This window comes from Anguilla rostrata, chromosome 2, assembly GCF_018555375.3.
Source record: "Anguilla rostrata isolate EN2019 chromosome 2, ASM1855537v3, whole genome shotgun sequence".
NCBI classification, from domain to species: Eukaryota; Metazoa; Chordata; class Actinopteri; order Anguilliformes; family Anguillidae; genus Anguilla; species Anguilla rostrata.
Window position 1 is genome coordinate 30814824 of NC_057934.1, and position 21041 is coordinate 30835864.

Here is a 21041-nt window from a genome sequence, read left to right on the forward strand (position 1 = left end):
AACAACTACCAACACATATATTTTATACTTGCATAAATGTATATGTGTGTATGTTTTATTTATTTAACAGGAAATTTCACATATTGTGATTTCGGTGTTTGTATTTATTGTCTGCAGACAGTAGGGGGGATGTACTCTTCCAAGAATGATTCTATGACACTTGGAAGGATCTGCACAGCAGCGCTAGCACAGGTGAGCTGAAAGATTCCTTCCAAAAGGGCAGGACAAGCCATCAACACCACAGTTAGAAAATAGCAGACATGGGGAGGCTGCAGAGCCTTCAGCATTGAGCAAACAGCCCTTCACAGTTCAGCTTGCACACTCCACACACCAATGTGGGACCTGAGGAAAACAGGAGATGGCTACACACAAATACACTGCATGTGATAGCTTGTTCTCCAATAATCCTGTTTTTACCTACGGAAAGGTCCTTCCTTCTGCCTCCACTGCCTGCTCATGAGAAATCAAATGCAGCTACAATAAATACAATATACAATAAAGTGTTTCAGAAAGTTTGGGGTACTTCTGATAAGTAATTCCTTTTAGCCTTTTTCTCCTTTTTTCCTGTATTTTTAGCTGCGGCCGCAGATCTACAGCTCTGTTGGTCGGTCAGTCGGTTGGTCCACAAAAAGTGTCCCACCCCGTAGCGGCCACAGTTTTCGCCCCAGGACGCTGAAATTTTGCAAGGATGTTCGTCACGACCGAAGGCAGAGCTGAGTAACTTTCAAGGCCGATTTACCAAGAGGGGGCGTGGCGATGGGCGCGGCCTATCACAAAAAGGTGCATAACTCCCGAATGGATTCACAGATTTGCACAAGATTTTGTGGAAAGGTTGGTCATGAGCCAAAGAAGAGGTCACGTGTTTATGTGAGGGTGTGCGCGTGGATGCATGCGCGTGTGCGGTCGCAGCAATTGCGGATTTGCGCTTGTTCCATAACAATTTACATCATCCTGTATCATCTGTCGTACTTTAGGATGATTTATCAACGCAAAGGTACGTTTTGAGGACAATTACTGCGGACAGTGTTTTTCACTACTAAGACTTTCATCTTTTCTGGTGACTGGACTGTAACCACATGTCCATGTTAAGTCATTTATTCAGTTAAGTTTAACCTGAGAGCAGAGAGTCCCAGAGACTTTGCGGAAGTGTTGCTATCTTGGCGACATTTTTCCAACATCTCTATGTACGATTACGCAAGGGGACTAGTCAGCCACATGAATAGACGCTGCCCAGAGGATTCACCGTTTTCCATGCATGAGGGAAGACTGCCCCACAGCACGCCAGAGAACCTCAAACATGCTGCAGAAAGGAGGCTGAAAGTTAATCTTATGTGGTTAAAGCTGAAAACCCAGAAAACAAAGGCTGCCACCCAGTAACTGGATCCTCTGAGCACTATTGTTTAAGTGATGCATCAACAGAACAGCAAGGATGAAAAGAATGTCCTTCAAAGAATTGCACTGGTCCCAGAACTTGCAGGCCGAAGAAACAGTCGCCTCCCAGTAAGAAGGTTGTGGGTTCGAATCTTGGCTTGGGGCCTTTCTTTGTGGAGTTTGTATGTTCTCGCTGTGTCCATGTGGGTTTCCTCCAGGTACTCCGGTTTCCTCCCACAGTCCAAAGACATGCAGATAGGCCAATTGGAGACTCTAAATTGCACATAGGTATGAGTGTGTGAGTGAATGGTGTGTGTGCCCTGCGATAGATTGGCGGCCTGTCCAGGGTCTATTCCCACCTCTCACCCAATGCATGCTGGGATAGGCTCCAGCACCCCCTGTGACCCTGCTCAGGATAAGCGGGTAAAGATAATGGATGGATGGATGAACATATCTATTTACCTATCATCAAATAAAGTGCATTGAGAGTACAGGTCCAGTGGAGGCACTGCCTTATATATTATTCATTTATTTTTTATTTTTTGCAGGGCAAAGATATATTTGTGGCAGACCTTTATGTTACATCAACCTGGGTTCCACCAATCATGGTGGATCCTATGATTACTTTGCCAGTAAGTTAAAAACAAGGCATGCATTTTCATTTGTCCATCTAAACACACTTGGAGAAGTGCAAAAAAGTGACTTTGTGAAAAGATTAAACAGTTTTTCTATTTCCAGACAGACATTTGAAGGACTGTCTGGTCATTCCCATTTGGACACAGGGGCATTATAAACTATGTGTAAGTGGTTTGAACTGCATTCAAAAATTGTTTTTTTACTTTCAGCAATTTTTTTGTGATATTTCCTGTCCTACTATGTTGGTAATATACAAATTAGGAAGACCATGTATCATGTAAACATTGCATATTTTTGTACAGGTCTTAATGCCACAGCAGAGAGTCCAGGACTTTTTGGACTCCATGTACTCTATGAGATCTGATGCACTAGGATTTGGTGACCAGCCAAAGTTTAGCTGTCTTGTTCACAAAGTTTAGTGAACCAGACAACTCTTACAATTTTATGCTGATGGTAAGGCCCAATTGTAGTAGTTTTCTATTTGTGTCATAGTGCTAAATAATTGTTCACTGAAATTACTTTTCTTTACAGTATGCACTCAACATCACACTAGACGCTCCTTTTTGTTTCACACATGTATGTTGAAATTTGCACTTATTCATATTAAAAGCAATTGCACAGTCGAAGTCAAAAGTGTACTATTTGTGAGGCTTTCTTGGATTGCGCTGTTTTTGTGGACTTTAGGCAGGCAAGGATGTTCTATCTAGGTCTGAATACTAGCTTGGATTATGGGTCATATTCATAGGTACTATTTGAAATATAATATTTTCTTCCTCATTCAGAAAGACATGCCAGCTTTACGAAGGTGGTGGTGTGTTATGCACCTAGAGAACTCCTACTCAAACGAATAAGCCCGCAACCTTTTCTTTTCCCCCTTCCTTTCACACAAAATACTCATCTTCAAAGTGTTGGGCTGAAGTACAACCAGGACCAGTAATTAAGCGTGTTGCCTTACTGCTACCAAACTCTAAATGTCCTCACTGTCAGTGACTGGGACTTCATTATTTTTGTAATACTGTTTCATTTCTGATCCTTCCAGAAAAAGATTTGTTCGCTGGACAGAGGCATGACAGACTTATTGACTGTCAACCATTGGCTCCTCACCGGGTAGCCTTCCCATCAAGAGAAAAATGCAAGGTAATGGTATACATTAAACGTACAGCCATTGTATTGAAGTTCCACTGCTTGTTTTTGAGAAGGCATTGTCATGGTCATTTATTTTTATACTTAACAAACTTAAAAGACAAACAAACCCAGCAAAAAGAGAATACCAAGGTTTACACATTTACTGAATTTGTGATTTAAAGTATAGATGGAACATTTTTCATGCATGCTATATATGATGTTAGGGATAACAGAATAATTGCAATGCATGTATTTTTAAATGTGCAGATTATACTACTGTGGACAGTGGCTGCACCCAGGTATGTGTATCACACCCCTCTCTATTGCACAAACTATTAAATGTCACTGTACTACCACCTGTTATCTTAATGCTGCTACTCCTAGATTATTATGTCCTCATTAGTCAAGTTCTGGTATTTACTTTAGGACTGGGAGATATGGAATAAATATAGTACAATACTCACAGGGATTTTTGCATTATCAATGTAATTTTATACCTCATTCTTTTATCTGCTTTGGAAAGCACTTTCGGCTCTATGTTTGAAAGGTGCTATATAAATAAATAAATAAATAAATAAATAAGCAAATAAATAATAATTATTATTATTATTAGACTGACCTGTAAGCACTGCTCAATACCTTTACCTCAATATCGATGTTTTTCCCTAAAAGTTCCCCCTTCAAAGGCACGAGGCTGGAAATTGCTTTATCTTGAAGGTAACTTGCAAAGGCTCTTGGTATGTATTTGTAATTCAAACACACAGCCTGTACCCAATGTGACACTGTATTTAATGTTTTCTACTCAGCTATCAACAGACATTTTATCCAGGATCTTACTGGAAGTAGGCGACAGAGCCTATATGTCTCTGCCACTGGTCTGCACTTGTTTCAGAGGCATTATTGGACACCAGACATTCAGGACCAGGGCTCACTTCATGCGACTGGACAGTGAGAACATTTGTTGTTTAAACCTCCTTGTGAGTTACTAGTTAAACATGAAGTTGCTTGATCCCCCAAAAACCCTATGGTTGGATGGGTGGTGTGTGTTGTAGTGATACCCCCCCCCCACCACCCTTATCAGTAGTTCACATGTCTCTTACACAGGTGTTGCAAATTGGAACTGATTTTATTCCAGGCACCACAAAGCATTCAGAAATATGTACCACATAAACACTTGTCTGCAATGTGGAGAACATCTCAAAGAATGCACACAAGGTTGGCATGCCATTATTGTATTCTGCTATGCTAAAATAAAAAAATGAATGAGAAGTTGTTGGTCATACATGAATGTAATGTGACACAGCAAAAATTGAGAGTGCATGAACTGTTGCATGTCTTGCAGGTTATATTGGAAAAGGGAGAAGGGGAGAGCTGCAGGGAATATATTCCGATACTGAACACCCGGGATTATGCCGCAAATTCTGCACATAGACAATCAAAAACGCATTGAGACCAACCGGTTTAGATGGGATGTTTCATTGTGGTGATATGTGGTTTGTTTTCCTTTATTATAATAAGAAATATGCATTTTACATACATCTTTATAATGTAAACTGGCATAAATTGCTTTAACTTAAGAAATAAAACGCAAAAAGTAATTTACGCAAGACGAACAAACTTTGGATTCTTCTCATTGTTTATGACAAATCAGGATTTAAAGAGGCAGCAGGCTTGGGGCAGCTATTGCTTACTTTGCTAAATAACTTAATTCATAAAGAGAAGCAGGGGACCCGCTTTTTGGTCAAAGTTTTAGGTGTACTGTAGCATTGCAGCATTGTGTATTGGAGGCTAAGTCCCTCAGTGCATTTCTGTGTTGTGCTGTACCGTGTGGCTGTTATGTAATACGTAAAATTGACAATGAGGTGAGTATGAGCAAAGCTATGTAATGTTCTGTGAATTTAATTTATAATAGGAACTAACCAAGGTACCTCTATCATTACCACTCATGTCCACCTTCTTTAAAATAAAAGTTTCCCCAAATGCATTGTGTCCCTGAAAAAAATTCTTCCACATTTCAAACCATAACAACTATTGGTTAATGATTTCACAATGAAGGCATACTAGCCAGCACGTCTGTTAAATTACCTACAATAAATTAAAAAGATAAATTTGATTAAGATCTTAAGATCGCCTCTAGTCAAACATAGCTTGCAAAGAATGGCAAGCATCTAGCAGACACACAGTGTGAGTGACCATGTCTCATCTTCTGTCATCACCCCCTGATATTCCTGCCCCCCTGACTCGACCCGCCCCTTCCCGCAGGCTGCAGCGAGGGGTACTTGTTAAGATTTGCCTTCACTGGAACTAAGAGGCCTAGCCGAAACATGAAAAACAGCCCCAGACCAAGGGGTGTCCATAGCGTATTTCCACAATATCATAAAATGGCAATGTGTAACTCACAGTATAACTGTTTGACCGACTGTGAGAACCCTAATCATCTAAGGCCTTGTGACGATATATAGTTGCATAAAGGGATTTTACATTTTGAAATAAACCATCACAACCATAATACTATTAGCATTATGCTAACAATTCAGTCAATGCTGAAAAATGTTAGGGTCAGATTGTTGCTAGGATACAACACTGTAGCAACATCTATATTTGTTGCAAGATTTTAGTCTTTGCTTGTAGAATATTCCGTAATATGCAGTGAAAATGAATTGTGAAGGATATCAGGCCATTGTGTGCAGTGAAGGGCTGCATTACTTACAGTATCGCATAAAAATACATAAGAACAATGGCTAAATGTTGGGGGAATCCATTTCATGCAAAGAGCTCTTTAAAAGCGACCAATGGTTCTCTGTGAAGAAGTAGGCCTATTTCCTTTCAATTCTGTTTCGTGAAAAAGCCTGCAAAAACTATTTCTGCACTGCCTTCTACACATCTACCAATACTGATCCACATCCACAGAGATGAGTGGCTATGTGACTCAACTCACTCCATAAACCAATGTTGAATTTCCACTGACTATCCTTTGTGTTTTCAAACCTCACCTGTCACTCTGGCTCTACAGCACCTTACAGTAGCACTATAAAAAATTAAAGAGGTTCTTCTGAGTGGTTCTTTCACAAATAATGCAATGTGTGACCTAATATTTTCAAGATGTGATCATTCTGTATCTTTTTGAAGTATTACACAAAGAAATTGTCATTTTGTTCCAGTATTGCTCCTCTCAATGCCTTGCATGCTGCTTGAAAGATAGATCAGCTCCTCAGCAAAAACATTTCATTGGCTGGTTTCAGTGGTAGTAAGTGGGTGCTCATGTGAACACAAAACAAATTCCACTGAAGGAGAGCAAATCTTGATGGTTAAACATAGCCAGGTAAACATCTCAAACATTACATTACATTTATTTAGCAGACACTTTTATCCAAAGCGATGTACAAAAGTGCATATCATAGCCATTGGAACAACTACAAAACACAGGTTCGATAAGGTACAATACTCATTTCGTACAGCTATTTATAGCCAAGAACACAGTTCAGTTCATGCAGTGAACATTATTCTGACCTAAATTATGCCAAGTCAATCTAGGGGGAAGAACGAAAATACAAATTACAAAAAGCACTGGAATGGGGGTACATGTAACATGAGTACCATGAAAGGGGGGATTTTAAGTGAAGTGATTCACATCTCACATTATGAAAAAAATAAAGGTATGCCACCATGGTCACCAAAATACTGCACTTTTTGAAGAAAAGCACTGCACTTGCCTAAGAATAAATATCAGCAGAAAGTCCATCCTCCTTATGTATTTTTCATATAATAAAAATAATCATAATAATTTTATTTCAGGGCTCCAGACTAACTTTTTACATTGGTTGCACTGGTGCGCCTAAATTTTTCATTTAGGTGCACCAGCACATAATTTAGGTGCACCCAACATTTTTCACCGTGCCTTTTGGCGCCGCAATAATACATTTTAAGCGTTACCTTTTTTGTCAGTTTCCATACACATTGGTAATGTCTTAACACATTATGTAAATGCCTGTAAACAGGAATAAAGGTGCAGATAAATGTTTTTTTTTTCTTTATTTAAATCACAGCATAAACAAGAAATCGTAATAACCTCAATTGTTTAAAAAATAAACTTAAAAAGTGCTGATGTTTTAAGTGCTTGACAAACTCAAATTAAAAAAAAGTGTGCGCTGCTCCCGGAGGTTGAACTGAATTTGAGGGTACTACACTGTCATAAGAGTGAAGTTATGGAATAATTTTCCCAATAAAAATTCCCCAAAATTATGCAAAAGCACATTTCTACAAGTGTTTTAGTACAACCAACAGGAGACCATTGATGTGTTAATTGATTTTGGGGACGCTACACTGTATAAGAGTGAAGTTATTGAATATTTTTGTAGTATCTCTTTTCGGTGTTGCACTTTTTAGACTTGTCCCTGCGCACTCGTCTCACAGCCGGCTACATAGAGACCAAAATTAGATTGTTGCTCGTTGTCTACCTTACTACGCTACTAAAGAGGCGTCGTTTGTGTTTTAGCAATGTTTCACTTATGAGTTATTGATCCGGGAAGTTCGAATCTGTGAATATATTTTACCCAACTTCCTTCCTCCGACCTTGCCTTGGTTTACTGTTGCCTCAAGCCAGCCTCAAGTCGAAATTACACAATTACATCGTGATCTAGTGAAAATCATTATTTGTTTTCTCGAGAAAACGAAATAATTAAGTTGTGATCTTGAGAAAACCAACTTTGTTATCTCGTGATAACGCAATAATTAATTTGTGATTTAGAGAAAATGGGATTAAAAAAATAAAATATATGCATACAAGGCCACTCTCGGCTTCCGAACTAATACACACGTGCCTTTCTTTTCCCCCACCCGCATTCAGTGAAGAAGAATATCAGGGTCAGAGCCTCTCTGGTCAGAGCCAATCAGAGGCATAGTAGGTAGCGTGTCTTCGCAGAATGCGGATGGGGGAAAAAAATAACGCTACACACATACACACAGAGACAGACCTGCTAAATGTCAGGCGCACCGGTGCGACCGATGAAAATGTTTAGTCGCACTTGACAGATTTTTGGTCGTGGTCGCACTCTGGAGCCTTGTATTTATATATTTACATGCACTATTTGACCAAAAGTATCTGGACACCCTTCAGTCTGGGGCTATTTTTCATGGTCTGGGCTAGGCCCCTTAGTTCCAGTGAAGGCAAATCTTAATTCTACAGTATACAATCACATTCTAAATGATTCTGTGATTTCCCAACAGTTTGGGGGAGGCCCTTCCCTGTTTCAGCATGACAATGCCCTCAGGCACATGGCGAGGTCCATGTAGAAATGGTTTTGTTGAGAACAGTGTTGAAGAACTTGACTGGCCTGCACAGAGCCCTGACCTCAATCCCGTCCAACACTTTGGGATCAACTGAAAAGCCAACTGCGTGCCAGGCCTAATCACCCAATCACTGCCCAGCACGAATGTGCTTCTGGCTAAATGGAAGAAAATTCCAGCAGCAATGCTCCAACATCTACAGTAGTACAAAGACTTTCTAGAAAAGTGGGGGTTGTTATAGCAGCAAAGGGTGGTCCTGCTCCATATTAATGCCCGTAATTTTGGATGAGATCTTGGATGACCACATACTTTTGACCATGTAGTGTACCTCCTTTCCATTAGCTACACCCATTATCTCCTTTCCAGAGCCCAAGGTCGCTTAACAAAATTAGGGGTAAAGGGGTAAAAAAAAAACAGTAAGTACAGTAAGTACAGAATGCAAACCAGATACATAGGACAGTAATACAGAAGGGAGTACAGAATAAAGTAAAAACACAAACAAACATACAAATGCAGGGCAATAGTGGAGCTAAGGGTAACTTATACTGAAGAGGTGGGTCTTGAGTAGGAATTTTAAAATTTCTACACTCGCTGCTTCCCTGTTTATTGGAAAAGCCTAACACAGAGAGGGAGCAGCCAAAGAGTTCTGCCAATAAACTTACAAACATGGGTCTAAGGAATGTTGAATAGAGTGCCAGTATTAGAAGAGCAGTGGGTGCAAAGGAGAGTGCACACAGTTAGCAGATGAGTGAGGCCAGGAGGGGCCAGCTCAGAGATTTGTAGGTTAGCACAATAATTTTGTAACTGGTACGCGCCTTCATAGGAAGTCAGTGTAGATTTTTTTAAAGTGGGTGTGATGTGTTGCTAGTGTGAGTTAGCATTCAAGCAGCAGAGATTTGGACATGTTGAAGTTTGGTCATTAGGGTGTTATGGAGGCCATGGAGTAGAAAATTACAGAAGGTTGAAAGGACAGCAGGGGATCGAGTATGACACCTAGGGGACAAACTGCCTTTGAGGCTTGAACAGTGAAATCATCAATATCTATTGTGAAGTGGTACAGGTTCAAAAGCTGGGAATGATTTGCAATGACTAGAATTTCTGTTTCATCACTATTTAACTGAAAAATGTAGGCAGTCAACAAGTGCTTTAAGTCTCAGAGACAAGTGAGCAGTGATGGAGGAGGGAGACTGGAAGGAGAAGAGCTGACGTAAATCTATGTGCAAAACAGTGGAAACCAAGACCATGCCTTTGAATGGTTGCACCAAGAGACAGCATATAGATGAAGAAAAGCAGTGGCCCTAGCACTGAGCCCTGGGGCATGCACAGGGTGACAGGAGCCAGGGGAAATTTGAAGGTGCTAAGTTTAGCAAAGTCCTGTCTATCAGGCAAGTAAGACTTGAACCAGCCCAGGATGGTGCCAGAAATGGAGAATGAATGCTGCATACATTCCAGCAACAGTGAGCGACTGACCGTGTCAAACGCTGCACTATGATTAAAAAGAACCAATGTGCTGACATAACCTGCATCGATAGCTAAGTCCAGGTTATTAATTACTTCACCAGGGCAGTTTCTGTGCTGTGCTTCATGAACAAGGCAGACTGGAGTGGCTATTTTTCTGCATGTGGTTTTGTAATTCAGATTCCACTACATGTTTCTGTACTTTAGCTAGTAATGGCAAATTTGAAATTGGCCTGTAATTTGTCAGTGAGTCAGGATCAAGGCTGACTTTTGTCAGAATCAGGGTAATGGAAGCGATTTTCTGGTCATTAGGAACTGAGCCAGAGCATAGTGAACTGTTACAGTAATTATATTGATTGATTTAGAGAGGCAGGCTAATAAGTAAGGCAGTGGGCATGGGGTCCAGAAGACAGGACGTGGGCTTGGAGCAGCTAACGAGTTTGGAGATTTGATCTGTGTCAGCTGATTCAAAGCTGGGTAAAGCAATGCCAGGTCCAGGGCTGGAGGAGGAGCTATGGGTAAGCCTAGGGGTTGGGTCTGAGTACTCAGCACTCAGGCAGGCCTGAGCGAGTGGCAAGTTGATGGCAGTACTTTCAGAATGGATGAAATTTAGAACAGGGGGTGTTCAGGGGTGAGGAACAATGCAGAATTCACAGGTGCTCCAGTGAGTTTATTTATGACACAAAAAAAGGTCTTAGGATTTGCCTTCCCAGAGTTAATGATGTCAGCATTGTAAGCCGATCTAGCAGTAACAAAGGCCTCTACAAATTTTAAGATTGTCATTGTAAGCTTGGGTATGACTTCAACGTGTGAAGCTTGAGTGAACCAGGGGCAGGAGCATGATAAGGAGACAGTCCGGGACTTAAAAGGGTCTAGGGAGTCTTGTGTTGTAGACTGTAAAGAATTATAGTTAGCTACTTGATGAGCTATAGATGTCGAGCCAGGAAGGAATAGAGAGACAGAAAAAAACCTTTATAAAGACAGAGGGATTAACAGACTTTACATTTCTAAATGATATGGTGCGTTAAAAATCTGGGGGGGCAGGGGCATGGACACCCTCTCTGACACACACACACACACACACATGCAGACACACAGATTCACCCTCAGATTGTAAACCCCCCAGTTCCTGCTCTGTCTTTTTTCTAGGCTATGCTGGCTGAGCAATTTGAAGCTCCCTATGGCTGAGAATAACCAAATGATGAATTACATGTCTGACACTGACAAACAATGAAGGACTGTAAAAAAACATGTATAACTGAATTTTGGTATGTTATTCTATGTATTTTTGCACTGTAATTTCATAATTGTGCAATAAAAATTACATTTAAAAAATCCATCAAAAGTAAATAATTCATTTCTCTGCTCTTCTCCTTCAGGATACAAGCAACAGTAATGTCAGGCTGAACCCTGAATTTGTAGCAGATTTGTATGTGATTTGTTTATTATTTCAGTGTAATGATCATGCACCCCATGGCAAAGGATCAAATCCTGTCTGTGCCATTGCCAACTGATGTTGGCAGCTCTTCGCAGCAGTGCATAAGTACGTTTCACAAATAGGTTGAAATACAAGAGCGACTCCTGGTTGATCAGGTACCTGCAGTCTGCTCGGGCCAACAGCAAGGGTTGTATTAGCTCAACCGGTCTACTGTGTAGTCCAAATAAAATGACGATCTTTCTCCATTCAAAATGGCTGACTGTTGAATCAGCATTTCTGCATCTATTTGTTAAAGTACATTTGAGTACTTGTAAACTCTGAGACAAATGTTTTTAAACCAAGAATTTAAATGTGTACTTTCCACACACAAGACATACCTAAGTAATACATTTTATATTCATAATGTGTGATCACACATGACATACACACACAGATTACAAAAGCTGTGGTTTGGACATCCTACACTTTCACTCTGTGGCAACATACTGGCCACCTGCACTTTGACGTAAAGGTGACAAATGTCTGAAATTATGTTGTTAGAACTTGGCCAGAACAACTGATCACATTTAATAATATGAAATGAATCTGAATGAAAATGAAATTTGACATTAATTTTTCATTTTGGCATCTTCACACATTGATGCAGTGAAACGGCTGCTTTTTGGCCAGTGACAGGACATGATGGGCCAGTATTATTATGAGGCACGTGTAAAATATTGTAATGTAACGTAACCTTGCAACACTGTGGCTATAGCATGCTGTACATTGTACATTGATATTAAAAGGTTGTAATACCAATGCAAAGCTATATCAAGAGTAGTGGTTTAAGTTGTTTTTTTCCATGCTATGCATGGAAAATTGTGGTCACTCACTCACGGACGACCTTTGAGGGACGTTTTGTGGGATGCATGCGCAGGTGGTGCCAGCTAAAATGTGTCTGCGGAAGTGAGTTGCGCCGTGGGTCTGGATGGTTCCGTGCTTGTTCAGATTCCGTGCTTGTTCAGCACTCAGCTGCAGAGAAAATTTAACTACATGAACTTATGTTAAGATTTCCATGCTGCCAAAGCATCCTGTATCTAAGTAAAAAGTGAAAGCAATTTTAGTGCTACGAGAATCCATTTAACTTCTATTAAGATGTTGCATACACTTATGTGCACCATTCAACAAAATAACTGTAGTACCAAAACATTAAGACAGTCGTCATTCCTGACCAAGAGGGATGGAGAAAATGTACTATAATTAACTTTTGTCTAATTACCTTCCAATGATTTATTTCATACATCCATTATCAATACCCGGTTATTCCTGGTCAGGCTCGTGGGAGGTGCTGGAGTCTATCACAGCATGCATTGGACGAGAGGCAAGAATACACCCTGTACAGTTTTCCAGTCCCTCACAGGGCACACACACCATTCACTCACACAAACACCTACCGAGGGGCAATTTAGAGGCTCCAATTCACCTAACTTGCATGTCTTTGGACTGTGGGAGGGAACCGAAGTACCCGGCGGAAACCCACATAAACATGGGAGAACATGCAAACCCCACACAGAAAGACCCCAGCTGCACCATAGTGCCACAATTATAATTAATAAGTGCAATTATAATGGTTGAGACAAGGGAAGTGATCAATTAGTCAATTCGTAGAATGTCAGTTGGGAGAAAGCATGTTGAATGTTAAAATAAACAATCAAAAAAATATTTTTTTTAATTCTTCAACTGTTTAAAATAAAACCTCACCAAATGTTACCTAGGCTACTGCTCTAAATGTGAAAGAGGGGGTGAGTGGGGCTTGCTGTAATTCACTTTACTTTCCGTTAGTTGAAAAAATAGCAAGCTTCCAAAAGAGTACTGTGTGTAATGATTTAGAAAAGATCAATGAAAACACTGTTTGGTGCAAAATATGTGCTGCAAAATTCGCATACCACTTGTCAACATCTATGATGTTAACCCAACAAAGAAACGAACATCCAAGCCAAGGGATCACAGCAAACAAGCATCCAATTCTGTAGTGAGTCCTCAGTGTGACAGCTATCCAGCTGAAACCATGAAAGATTTAATTGCTAAGATGGCAACAAAAAACATGCTCCCTGTAAGCATGGTAGAGAGCAAAGGGACCTACTGGCATTTGCTGATCTCAAATATACTCCTGAGCAATGTACTGTTGCACAAAAAACAATCACAGCTCAATCTGAAGGTAGTGAAAGAGCTGTCTCTCACCGTATCATTCTAGCCAAGTCCGACAATGATAACCATCTATGTGTGCACAGGACTGAGGTTATTTCATAAGTTTGAATGATCAAACTGAAAAACAGGTGCAAATGTTTAAGGAGGATGTGCAGCAGCATCAGAGGAAGAACCTGCAATTAGCCATCAAGATGCTGAGATTATGGCTAAGACAAAAACAAAAAACAAAAAAAAAAAAACACAAAAGATTTCTTAATTCCTGATACTACTGGCATGAAAGGCCTTTATGAGCACTTCAGGTCCAAAAGCAATATACAGTGCCTTCGGAAAGCATTCTCCACCTTTTCCACATTTTGTTACGTTACAGCATTATTATAAAATGGATTCAATTTATTTTTATTCTCATCAATCTACACACAATACCCCATAATGACAAAGTGAAAACAGGTTTAGAAATTTTTGCAAATTTATTAAAAATAAAAAAACTGAAATATCACATTTACATAAGTATTCAGACCCTTTACTCAGTATATTATGAGGCACCTTTGGCAGCGATTACAGCCTTGAGTCTTCTTGGGTATGACCCTACAAACTTGGCACACCTGTATTTGGGGTATTCCTCCCATTCTTCTCTGCAGATCCTCTCAAGCTCTAACAGGTTGGATGGGGAGCGTTGATGCACAGCTATTTTCAGGTCTCTCCAGAGATGTTCAATCTGGTTCAAGTCCAGGCTCTGGCTGAGCCACTCAAGGACATTCACAGACATGTCCCCAGGCCACTCCTGCATTGTCTTGGCTGTGTGCTTAGGGTCGTTGTCCTGTTGGAAGGTGAACCTTCACCCCAGTCTGAGGTCCTGGTTCTCTGGCGCGGGCTTTCATAAATGATCTCTCTGTACTATGCTCCATTCATCTTTCCCTCAATCCTGACTAGTCTCCAAGTTCCTGCCGCGGAAAAACATCCCCACAGCATGATGCTGCCACCACCATGCTTCACCGTAGGGATGGTATTGGACAGGTGATGAGCGGTGCCTGGTTTCCTCCGGACGTGACGCTTGGCATTGTGGCCAAAGAGTTCAATCTTGGTTTCATCAGACCAGAGAATCTTGTTTCTCATGGTCCAAGAGTCCTTTAGGTGCCTTTTGGCAAACTCCAAGCAGGCTGTCATGAGCCTTTTACTGAGGAGTGGCTTACCGTCCGGCCACTCTACCACTGGTGCCTGATTGGTGGAGTACTACAGAGATGGTTGTCCTTCTGGAAGGTTTGCCCATCTCCACAGAGGAACTCTAGAGCTCTGTCAGAGTGGCTATCGGGTTCTTGGTCAACTCCGTGACCAAGGCCCTTCTCCCCTGATTGCTCAGTTTGGCCGGCAGCCAGCTCTAGGAACAGTCCTGGTGGTTCCAAACTTCTTCCAATTAAAAATGATAGAGGCCACTGTGTTTTTCGGGACCTTCAATGCTGCAGAATTTTTTTGTTCCCTTCCCAATATCTGTACCTTAACACAATCCTGTCTCAGAGGTCTATGGACAATTCCTTCGACTTCATGGCTTGGTTTTTGCTCTGACATGCACTGTCAACTGTGCTGTAGGCTGTAACGTAACAAAATGTGGAAAAAGTGAAGGGGTCTGAATACTTTCTGAAGGCACTGTAAGAAATGGCAAAGTTTCCCCTGTCAAACAATACAATAATTAGGCGGATTAATGTCTACTAGTATTCAAAGCGTCATTATTGAAAAAATAGTCCAGAGGAAAATTTGGACTGCATTTTTTGTTTAAATTTGGTTTTTCAATTCTGAGAAATTGGAGGGACCTGAAATTTATTTTTTTTAGTGTCCTACAGGTGAAAAAAAGTTTGAGAAATGCTTAAACCATACTAAAATGTCTAAACCATACTAAAATATGGCAGTGCAATCTGTATTTACAAATGAAATAGAAACATGCAAATATATATTTCAAGCACATGTATTTGAAATACCTCCTGTCCTTGATGTGCAACAACGAGCTGGGGCAGCCTTGTGCCACTTCATCACTATGTGACATTAATATTTGTTTCAATTCCTGTACTCCAAAATGCTGAAGAGAAACCTGGCGCGGCTACTGAATTACCGATCAGAAATACCAAAGTCAGGATGCAGTAAATTATAACCCTGCCACATTAACCCTAAACAGTAAATTCTCAGTGTTAAATCAACTCTTACAGAGTACATAGTGCCGTGATAAAGTATTTGCCCTAATTTCCTGCATTATTACATATATATTGTCACACTGAATGGTCTCAGAACTTTAGACAAAATGTAGACAAAGGGAACCTGAGTAAACACAAAACACATTTTTAAATTATTTCATTTATTTAACAAAAAAGTTAACACCCCAAAAAACCAATGTGAAAAAGTAATCTTCCCTTTGAATGTAATAACTGGTTGCACCACATAAGCAGCAATAACTTCAACCAAACACTTCCTATAATTTGATATCAGTCTTACACATCACTGTGGAGGAATTTTAGCCAACTCTTCTTTGCAGAGTGGTTGTAGTTCAGTTAGGTTTTCAAGCATGCTAATCAACTTCTAATTTCAGGTCCCGCCACAATATCGGGTTGGGTTCAATTCAGGACTTTGAATAGGCTACTCCAAAACTTTAATTATATTTCTTTGCAGCTATTCAGATGTGAACTTGCTTTTGTGCTGGATCATTGTCTTGCTGCATAACCCAATAATGTTTCAAATTCAGCTCACGGGACATTCTCCTTAAGAATTTTCTGGTACAGAGTAGAATTCATGGTTCCTTCAATAATGGCAAGTCGTCCAGGTCCTGAGGCAGCAAAGCATCCCCACATCATCACACTGCCACCCACCATGTTTGGCATGGGTGTTAGCTAACTTTTCTCATTAAACAAATGAAATTATAATTCAAAGAATGAGTTTTGTGTTTACTCAGTTTACCCTTGTCTAATATTGCATTTTGTCTAAAGATCTGAAACCATTCAGAGTGATAATATGAAATAATAGAGGAAATCAGGAAGGGAGCAAATATTTTTCCATGCCACTGCATTGTCCCTAATGAACTCAACACTGGACAAGTGGAAAAAAGGAAGCCAGGATAAAAATATATTTGCAAGCACCAATTCCAGGGTCCAAGCAATCATTTGCAAACATGCTGACCATCTTTGCATACCAGTTATTTTTTAGTGAATTTTCTTTTACTTTTTTAAGATATAGAGCTCAACAGCACCACCATGTGGCTAGATTGGGCCACTACTTTTGGGTTAGAGTCTAGCTTTGATTGTGAATTTTTGGCTGGACTGCAACAGCGGGGCCACCCCTACAAACGCGAATGTCTGTGACTGAGTGATGAAGTTACACCATTGGTCGTCCGAGTTATGAAGCTACACCATTGGTCGGCCGGATCACGTGTGCTAGGACCAGCCATATACTAGGTTTTGACCTGGTCTTGTTACACCAGATGTCATCTCTTCAAGTCAAACAATAAAGGATGTATAAGCACTTTGAAAAGTCATGTCCACAGAAAGTTCACTGGCTTGTCATTTGGCCATTAATTGATGAAACCACAAAAATAATATCTTTATTCCACCACACCAAATTGGTTGAATTGCAAATATGTCAATTTTGTAAAATAAGCATTTGTGTTTTTCTAAAAATTCAAAATTATGAAAAATGTGCTCAGACACACATCGTGGGTCTTGCGGCTAATTTTTCCATCATGAGGAGATGGATCTGTGTACCAAATTCTTTGGCTTTAGAGAAAACTGGGCATGGGGGCTGAGATTGTCAAAAAATAGTTATTTACTCAATAGTACCACCAATGTGCTCAATCTGTAACATATTTCAGAAGAATTTATCCATCCAAACAAACCTACCAAATTAATATGCCGTGGACATACTAAATAGAAGTCATATGAGGTCAATGGGCAGAAAAAAACTAAAGCAACAAGACCAGGTCAAAACCTAGTATATGGCTGGACCTCTCCGGCCGACCGATGGTGTAACTTCATAACTTGGCCGATCAATGGTGTAACTTCATCACTCAGTCACTCAGTCACAGACATTCGCGTTTGTAGGGCTGGCCCCACTGTTGCGGTCCAGCCAAAAACAACCCTGTAAAAAACAACAGAGTTCCAACATCTGTGGTTCTTGGACCCCTAATAAATTACTTATCACAATGACTGCCAATTAGTATGCAATAAATTACCCAGTCACAGAAATAAAGATTTACATGAACAAACAAAATAAATGTTTGGATCTGAACAGTATCTATAGACTAAAGTAAAACTGATTATTGCCATACACAGCTTTCAAGAATTTAAGCTTTGCTTGTGGACTGTATGTTGGCACAGTCTATGCAAGTTAAAGATGCAGTATGAGATGCCATTTCTCATACAAGCTTTTTACATTTTCACTCTCCGATGAACTTTGATAAATACACTGAACGTTCACACTTGTGCATGGCAATTACTTGCAGCATTTTCAAATCCACATGCGCAGAAAAACCCATATACTTCAGTTATATATTTCCTGAATATTCATTTGTTCACATCAACAACGAAGAATGTGAGTGGTAGTAGGCTACGCTGCGCAACTATCTAATAAGGTAACCAAGGGAACAAAATCCAGGTCTAACAATGACACGTATGGTCAAATCGACAACAAAATTTAAATAAAAACTTAACTGTTATAATTTCTAACATAATTTGCAAGACACGTGGGTTGAATTTCAACAATGCATTTATTAGAATGGAAAACACATAGAATTGATATTGGGTTCTGGGTTCTAGCAATGATGCCAAGGCACCATAAAATGGACTTGCAGAACACGCCCACGCAAATACAGGTTTAATAGTAGAAATAAACCAATCAAATGTTGTACTGGTCGTGTGAGTCGCCAATATTGTTTTAAAATTACGCAAAAAAAAAAAAAAAAAAAAAAGATTTATTGCATTAATAATTTGTGGCTAAATCTCGATTCGTTCGCGCAAAGGGGAACCTATTTAGCTATCGCACTTAACACAAAGCTAATTGCAACTGCTTTCCGTTGTTTCGGCGGCTAATATTTCATATGTTTTTTAACAAAAAATCCTACCACGGACTCCCACAGTTCTTCCAACAGGTGTGATGTTATGACTCCTCCCTATTATTGAAAAATAAGTAACCGCAAGTGTTACAGTCGGATTACTCCTTCTTGGTTGCTATGGCAATTACTACGGTCGGGTGTAAAGCATGTACAGCATCTGCGTGGAAAACAAGGTAAGTTAAGAGGAAAGGTAACCAAACGTAGTAAGTAAGAAAGACAGGAGAGAGACGGTAACGTAAACTGTCACAACGTGAAAACAAGTTAACAATATCTTACCTGATAATAACGTACATGACGAGCACATTGCCAATCAGCCCCACGACACAGACGACAGAATAAAGCGCAGTGATGATAATAGCGATGATGACAGGAGTCGAATCCAAAGCTTGTGGCCTGTCCCATTCGGACCCGTTCGCTCCGAAAAGAGACACGTCGTTGCTGAAGTTTCGACAGAAAACAGTGCTATTAGCCACAAAAGCATTAATAGTCGAATACAAATAGTCTGACGCATTGTTGAAGCTGTCCATGGTGTGAAGCTTTGTCGGCTAGCCTAACACACACTCGAACTATTCGATTATTGCTCCGCTTATGCCACCTATTGCCTCAACACACGCGACACAGCGGAGTATAGCACAGAGGATCTCGTCTGGCACAGCGTCGTCCTCAATCGCTTGTCAAGCTGTAAACGCGCTGTGCTGCATCAGATCCCAAGCCTTTCGGGACGGGGCTATTGAGCCTATGTGAAGCAGTCAGTTCAACCTGATCAATTTCAATCGCGTTTTAGCATTTTATCGACTGTTGTGACGTCATTTTAGGCTACACCACATGACGAGACGCTCCGGTTGTGAAAACTGAAATTCCTAAAAATGTATTTAAAAAAATAAATAAAATTATTTGGTAAATACACCTTACTAATGGTAATGCAACAGTGGGTTTCAGTGGGTGATTCATTTCGAGAAGCTTGTAATTAGTGATTTTTTTTACTCCAGAGCTTTCCCTCAACTGAAAATATGTATTTTGTTTATTTGTTAGGATCCCCATTAGCTGTGCCCTAAAGCACAACTGTTCTTCCTGAGGTCCACATTAAAAAATATCAAGTTTGCAAGCTGAAAACGCACGTTTCGTGGTGTAAAACGTCAGATCGAGGGCCAGGACTATTGACACTGGTTATATACGCACAGAGGGAAATTAAGGGTAAAGAGTTCTAAGCCTTCAAGATATGCCTTGTCTGCCATGCCTTCATGTCTCTGGAGTGTGAACTGTTCTCAGACTCTCTAAGGCCCTCACATTGGAACAGTTAGAGAATGAGATTGACATTCTACATTCTATTTAGAAAATTCCTTTATCCATAGCAGCTAACAGGGCCACCAGACTTGACACTCAAGCAGCCTAAATAGTATTATTAAATAGGCAGTAACAATGGCATGAATTCAAAAGAGGGGACATATGGAATGTTACACTCCTTTGTCTGCATGGCACCATATACATTGTTGGCTCTATCCATTATGGCTCAATCCAAAGGAATATTTAAATTGTAAAAGGCGGAAAGGGAAATAAAGAGATGTTCTATGCCACAATCATGGGAGTTACACAGTGACTATACATGCCAGCTATGTTGGATATGAGCCAGTGGAAAAGTAGTAATGGGCTGTCAGAAGCAGAGCTGTGTCCCTGGTTCTGTGTAACTCCACGTTTGCTGCTTCTAGTTCAGACCAATCTCTTGATGAATTAAGGTTGTTGAGAGCATTTCTTTTAGCATTTCCATATGTAAAAAATGTTGAAACAGATTTGTAACACACTGTAGGTTTGGCTGATTACCATTTGCTTTGCCTATTCACTCCACGATCAGCATTTCAGACCTTACTGATTTCAGCTGTAGTATTAGGTCTATTGATGAGATTTCTTAATGCCAGTCTGTGATTGAAACAGATATTCATGTCACAGTGAATTCATATTTCACATTAATTTAATCAGTCAGATGAGTCAGACAGAGTTATTTCATTTTATGTAATGCTCTGTGGGAAAGCAAAAGCTCTCATTAGACACTAAAACAATTAACAACTCTTTATGCTTCAGGAATAAGTATGTAATGAAAACCAGCAGACTCAGGGAACTCTAGGGCCAGGGCTGATGACAATTGCTTTACATAAGGAACCTCCTGTTTTTTTATATACACGTTTATTTATGTTGATGTTGTGGGTATTGGAGTCTGCCTCCTGGTAATGCTAGGGTGTTGTGAAGTGCAGTGGTAATTTTCAGGGGAGGTGTAATGAGGTGGGGGCACATAATTTGTGGCAAGGGGTATTTTCTACAGAGATGCTCTCTTGAACCCCAGAAAGGCTGGGGCTACACTTGACTACTCTGCAAGCTGAGGCTGTGACCTAAATTTTGACACACCTTGGGCAAGGCTTTAGTCAGACTAACCAATTCTTGGCCCCTGTCCACATGCCGTGTTCC

At 40.3% G+C, this 21041-nt stretch overlaps 2 protein-coding genes across 3 annotated transcripts in view; both read right to left on the minus strand.

Moving 5' to 3' along the window:
• The window catches only part of LOC135247753 (delta-type opioid receptor-like), a 28324-nt gene extending 8841 nt beyond the window's left edge, over positions 1-19483 (minus strand). The window contains exon 1 of the mRNA XM_064321550.1: positions 18861-19483. Within this exon, the coding sequence (XP_064177620.1) occupies positions 18861-19111 (251 nt within the window). The 5' untranslated portion in view covers positions 19112-19483. The remainder of the gene's footprint in view (positions 1-18860) is intronic.
• ifngr1 (interferon gamma receptor 1) overlaps positions 9396-21041 on the minus strand; it is a 167789-nt gene continuing 156143 nt past the window's right edge. For both annotated transcript variants that reach the window (XR_010328293.1, XR_010328292.1), the window contains exon 8: positions 9396-9411. The gene's annotated coding sequence lies outside the window, so the exon portion shown is untranslated. The remainder of the gene's footprint in view (positions 9412-21041) is intronic.